Raw genomic sequence first — 3,881 nt, 5'->3', positions numbered from 1 at the left:
CTAATTTTGTCCTGTGGCTAATCACTAAAGGCATTGGTGGGGGATCAGAAGCCATATTGTTGAGTGGCTTTGGACCCAAATAATGGGAAAGGGTGTTAGCACCCCATTCTGTGAGGTGTAGATGTTGTCTCCAGGAACATGTAGCCATAGTCTTCTACACATAAATAACTGTAACTTATCACATTATATGCCAAGTGAATTTGAGAGGTGCAGAGCAATGTGCCATGTGAGTCAGGGGAAGATCATTACTTATAGGAGGGATCAGGAGAACATAATGGAAAAGGTGGCATGTGAACTAGGCTTCAAAAGCACTTAGTACTTAGCAGTTAGTGGGAAAATGAGAGGAAAAAGGGTCTCTGCAGAAATGATTTCCACCTTGAACTTCTAGTGCCCATGTACCACTGAACAGAGTCAAGTGAACTCTCTCAATGTGGATGGTGAACAAGTCATCTTTCAGCATTGGATCTAACCAGGGAGAGACAACATAGAAAAAGACATATCTCAAATAATAGCCCCTCCCTGATCTCCTCTTTGGAGAAGTGCAAGATCACAGGATCTGAGTTTCAGAGTTGGAAGGGACCCCAGAACTCATCTGGGACAGCTAGACTTTAAGTCAGGAAAACCTGAGTTCAAATCCTGACCTAGATACTCACTAGTTCTGTGACCCTGTGTGCAAATCACTTAACTTATCTCTACTCCAGACAGAATAGGGCTAATTATAGCACAAACCTCCTAGGCATATTATGAGGATGTAATGAGATAATATGTTAGAAACATCACATAAATATTTGATAATATTATTTTTTTCTAGTTTCAACCTTCTCCTTTCATACAGGAGGAAACAGAGACCCAGGGAGGTTGGTAACTTAGAGTCACAGGATCTAGAGCTAGAGAAAACCTCAAAGGCCATCTAGCACAATCTCCCATTTTACAGATGAGGAAACAGAGTGCCGAGGAGGTTACGTGATGCTTAATGATTAATATTTATGTAGCACCTACTATGTGCCAGGCACTGTGCTAAGCACTTTGCAATTATTATCTAATTTGATCCTCACAACAACCTGGGAGGGAGGTGCTATTATTATCCCCATTTTAGGAAGGTGAGGCAAACACAGGTTAAGTGACTTTTCCAGGATAACACAGCTAGGAAGTGTCTGAGGCCAGATTTGAACTCAGGTCTTCCTGACTCCAGGCCTAGCACTCCATCCACTGGACCACCTGCCTGCTTCCTTTACACAGGGAGTGAGTATTAGAGGCTAGATTTGAACCCACGTGCTCTGATTCAGAGCCAGTGCTGTGTCTGTTCTCGGCAGAGGAAAGAGTGGGGTTCTACTGACCTCTGAAAGATTTATGTTCTCAAACATCTTGGCCAAAGTTCCTGGGCTTGGGGTTCAGAGTTGAGGAAATTTCTGGGGTTTAGGATTATCTTAGTCCAAGTGAAGGTATTCAGCTGTCCTGAAGTAGGGCTCTTGCTCCTGAGGAAAACCTCAGCTGCTCCAGGTGACATGTTTTGCTCAGGAGCTGCGGCAGCCTATACCACTGTGGTCCGTCCCAGCTGGCACAGTGATACATTCCAGAGTCACTCATTTGTAGATTACTCAGTATTAGTCTGCAGCTGTTGTCCTTGCCCTTATAAGCCCTGATTTTGTCGGGGCTGAATCCCGGGTCCAGTACAGACTCAGACTTTTTCATGGAGTAGCGCAGCAGGCGTTCTGGGGCCCTCCCCTCCTGGTAATGGTACCAGTGGATATTGTCAAATGTGGGGCTGAAAATCTCGCAGATCAAGATGGCAGACCCTCCTACGTTTCGGATCATGGAGATAACCCTCTGCTCCAGGATCATGGCAGTCTGGCCAGCTGCAGGGAGGGCAGAAAGAAGTTGGTGACAAGCCAGAAGCCAGGGGCAGTTCTTCCCCAACTTCCCAGAGCACCAGGGCAGACAACTTACCAGGAACCAGGGCAGCAGCTAAGAGGAGAGCAAGGTACCCAGACATCTCTGCCTTTTGGGCTGAGGCCTTGGGATGAGAAGGAACCAGAGGAAAGACCCTGGAGGAGATGGGTGTGGAGCTCCTGCTGTGCACTTAGAGTTCACTTTTGCTGAAGTGGGGCTGAGGGAGGTGCTTGTGTGTGACTGTGGGGAATCTTCAGAAAGCCCGCAGTGGGGGCTGGCTGCAGATGTTGCCTTGGCAGGGGGGTCTACTGTCCCTCCGCTTGTTCAATGTCCCAGCGCAAAGGTCCAGGTGCACTGTCAGTATGGGAATACAAGACCAAGTGAGACAAATCCTGGCCTCCAGGGGCAGCCACTTTTGGAGCGTGGGGGTACAAATCAATCAACTGACAACCATCTGTTAGGTGTCTATCATGTGCAGATACTGTGCTGGGCACGAAGATAAAAATGACACAGGCCCTGACCTCAAAGAGCTTATGATCTAGTTGGACCAGAGGGGTTACCACACATGAAGATTAAGGATGAACAGTTTGGCTCTGTTCTGTTTTTCTGGGCTGAGCCTCTGTTGTACATGCTGTGTTGTCTCAGCAAAAGGTCATCTTTACAAGGGCATGGACTGTTTCACCCTTGTCTTTGGATGTCTGGTACCTAGCACAATGCTTTAATTAAATAAGCATTTATTAAGCATCTACTAGGTGTCAGGTAGTACGCATGGTTGGGAAGGGGGGCATGGGACCTGTAATTCTGCCCCACATCATCCCATGAACCCACAGTCATTGATCTTCGGCTCTCTTAGCACTCCCTCCCCGACCTCCCACATTACTGGATGCATTAGCAGACCCAAGAACCCAACAGGCTTTCAAGAAAATCTACTCCCACACCCAGGTCCTTCCTCCCTCTTTCTAGCACCATAGAGACCCTGTCTCTAGGCTACAGAAATTTGCTTTGGCTGCAGTAGATAGCTATGTGACTGTAGTCTCTCAGGAGCCCAGGGAGGTTGAGTATCTCAAAGTCATAGGATCTAGAACTAGAGAAAACCTCAGAGGCCATCTAATACAATCTCTTCATTTTACAGATGACAAAACAGAGTACCAGGGAGGTTAGGTGATGATTAATATGTATATAGCCCTACTGTGTGCCAGGCACTGGAGAGCTCTGAACTGCTTCTACCAAGGACAACAGTCCTGTAACAGCAGAAGAGCAGGGCTGGTGCAGACAACCCTGTGGCAACAGTGGTGGGAAGCTTTGGATTGCCAATTCTGTCAAGAACTAACAAGGAGAGAGAGAGGTAGAGGATACTAGGACAGTGTCCTGTGGGGTGGGGGAGGAGAAGGGTGTTCAGCACTCCTCTGAACCTGAAGAAGAAAGCACAGCATTCAGTGGGAAGCCAGTTCTGACCTAAGTCACCGGGGGCACAGACGGGTGAACTGTGAATTTCTCAGTATGAAGGGAGGCTGAGATGCTTTGAGATCCAGCTCTTAAGGAAATCACAACCAGAAAGGAGGGAGTCAAAAAGTGCATGATAGCGAAATAAGGGGAAAGGGGAGGACTGAAATTACTAAAGATTTCAGGAAGAAAAAAACTCAAAGATTTTGAATATAAACAGATAAATCAACAGGAAAAACAGTAACAGCTGAAGGAAATATGGCTTCCAGATCTAGTAAACAAGTTCAAACATCTATGGATAACTATTGCAAAACAAAAGAAAATGATCCAACACTTGATGAGACAGAGGATTCTGTGGAACTTGAGGAGAACATGGAACCTGCTGTTCCTCAGTGATGCAAAAGAGAAATGAGAATTACAAGAGCAGAATTTATGGCCTGCACAGCAAAAATGATGGACAGAATAGAAAAACTTGAATTTGTGAAAGTGATCTCACCAAAGAAACAAAAGAGAGAACAATAGACTGGGAGTGCAAATACACAAAAACG

General features: G+C 46.2%; 1 protein-coding gene across 2 annotated transcripts in view; it reads right to left on the bottom strand.

The window, feature by feature from the left end:
* TARP (TCR gamma alternate reading frame protein) overlaps positions 1–2,138 on the bottom strand; it is a 66,474-nt gene extending 64,336 nt beyond the window's left edge. Inside the window, exons 1-2 of one of the 2 annotated variants that reach the window (XM_078152049.1) lie at positions 1,948–2,138; positions 1,549–1,856 (exon numbers count right to left, since the gene is read on the bottom strand). In XM_078152049.1, the coding sequence (XP_078008175.1) occupies positions 1,549–1,856; positions 1,948–1,993 (354 nt within the window). In that variant the 5' untranslated portion in view covers positions 1,994–2,138. The remainder of the gene's footprint in view (positions 1–1,548; positions 1,857–1,947) is intronic. The other variant, XM_020964343.2, reaches the window with a different exon arrangement.
* Between the last annotated feature and the right edge of the window lie 1,743 nt (positions 2,139–3,881).

The sequence above is a fragment of the Phascolarctos cinereus genome, unplaced genomic scaffold (assembly GCF_003287225.1).
Source record: "Phascolarctos cinereus isolate Bilbo 61053 unplaced genomic scaffold, phaCin_HiC Scaffold_4;HRSCAF=312, whole genome shotgun sequence".
NCBI classification, from domain to species: Eukaryota; Metazoa; Chordata; class Mammalia; order Diprotodontia; family Phascolarctidae; genus Phascolarctos; species Phascolarctos cinereus.
Note: the sequence above shows the minus strand (reverse complement) of the source record. Positions and strands in the feature narration are given on the sequence as shown.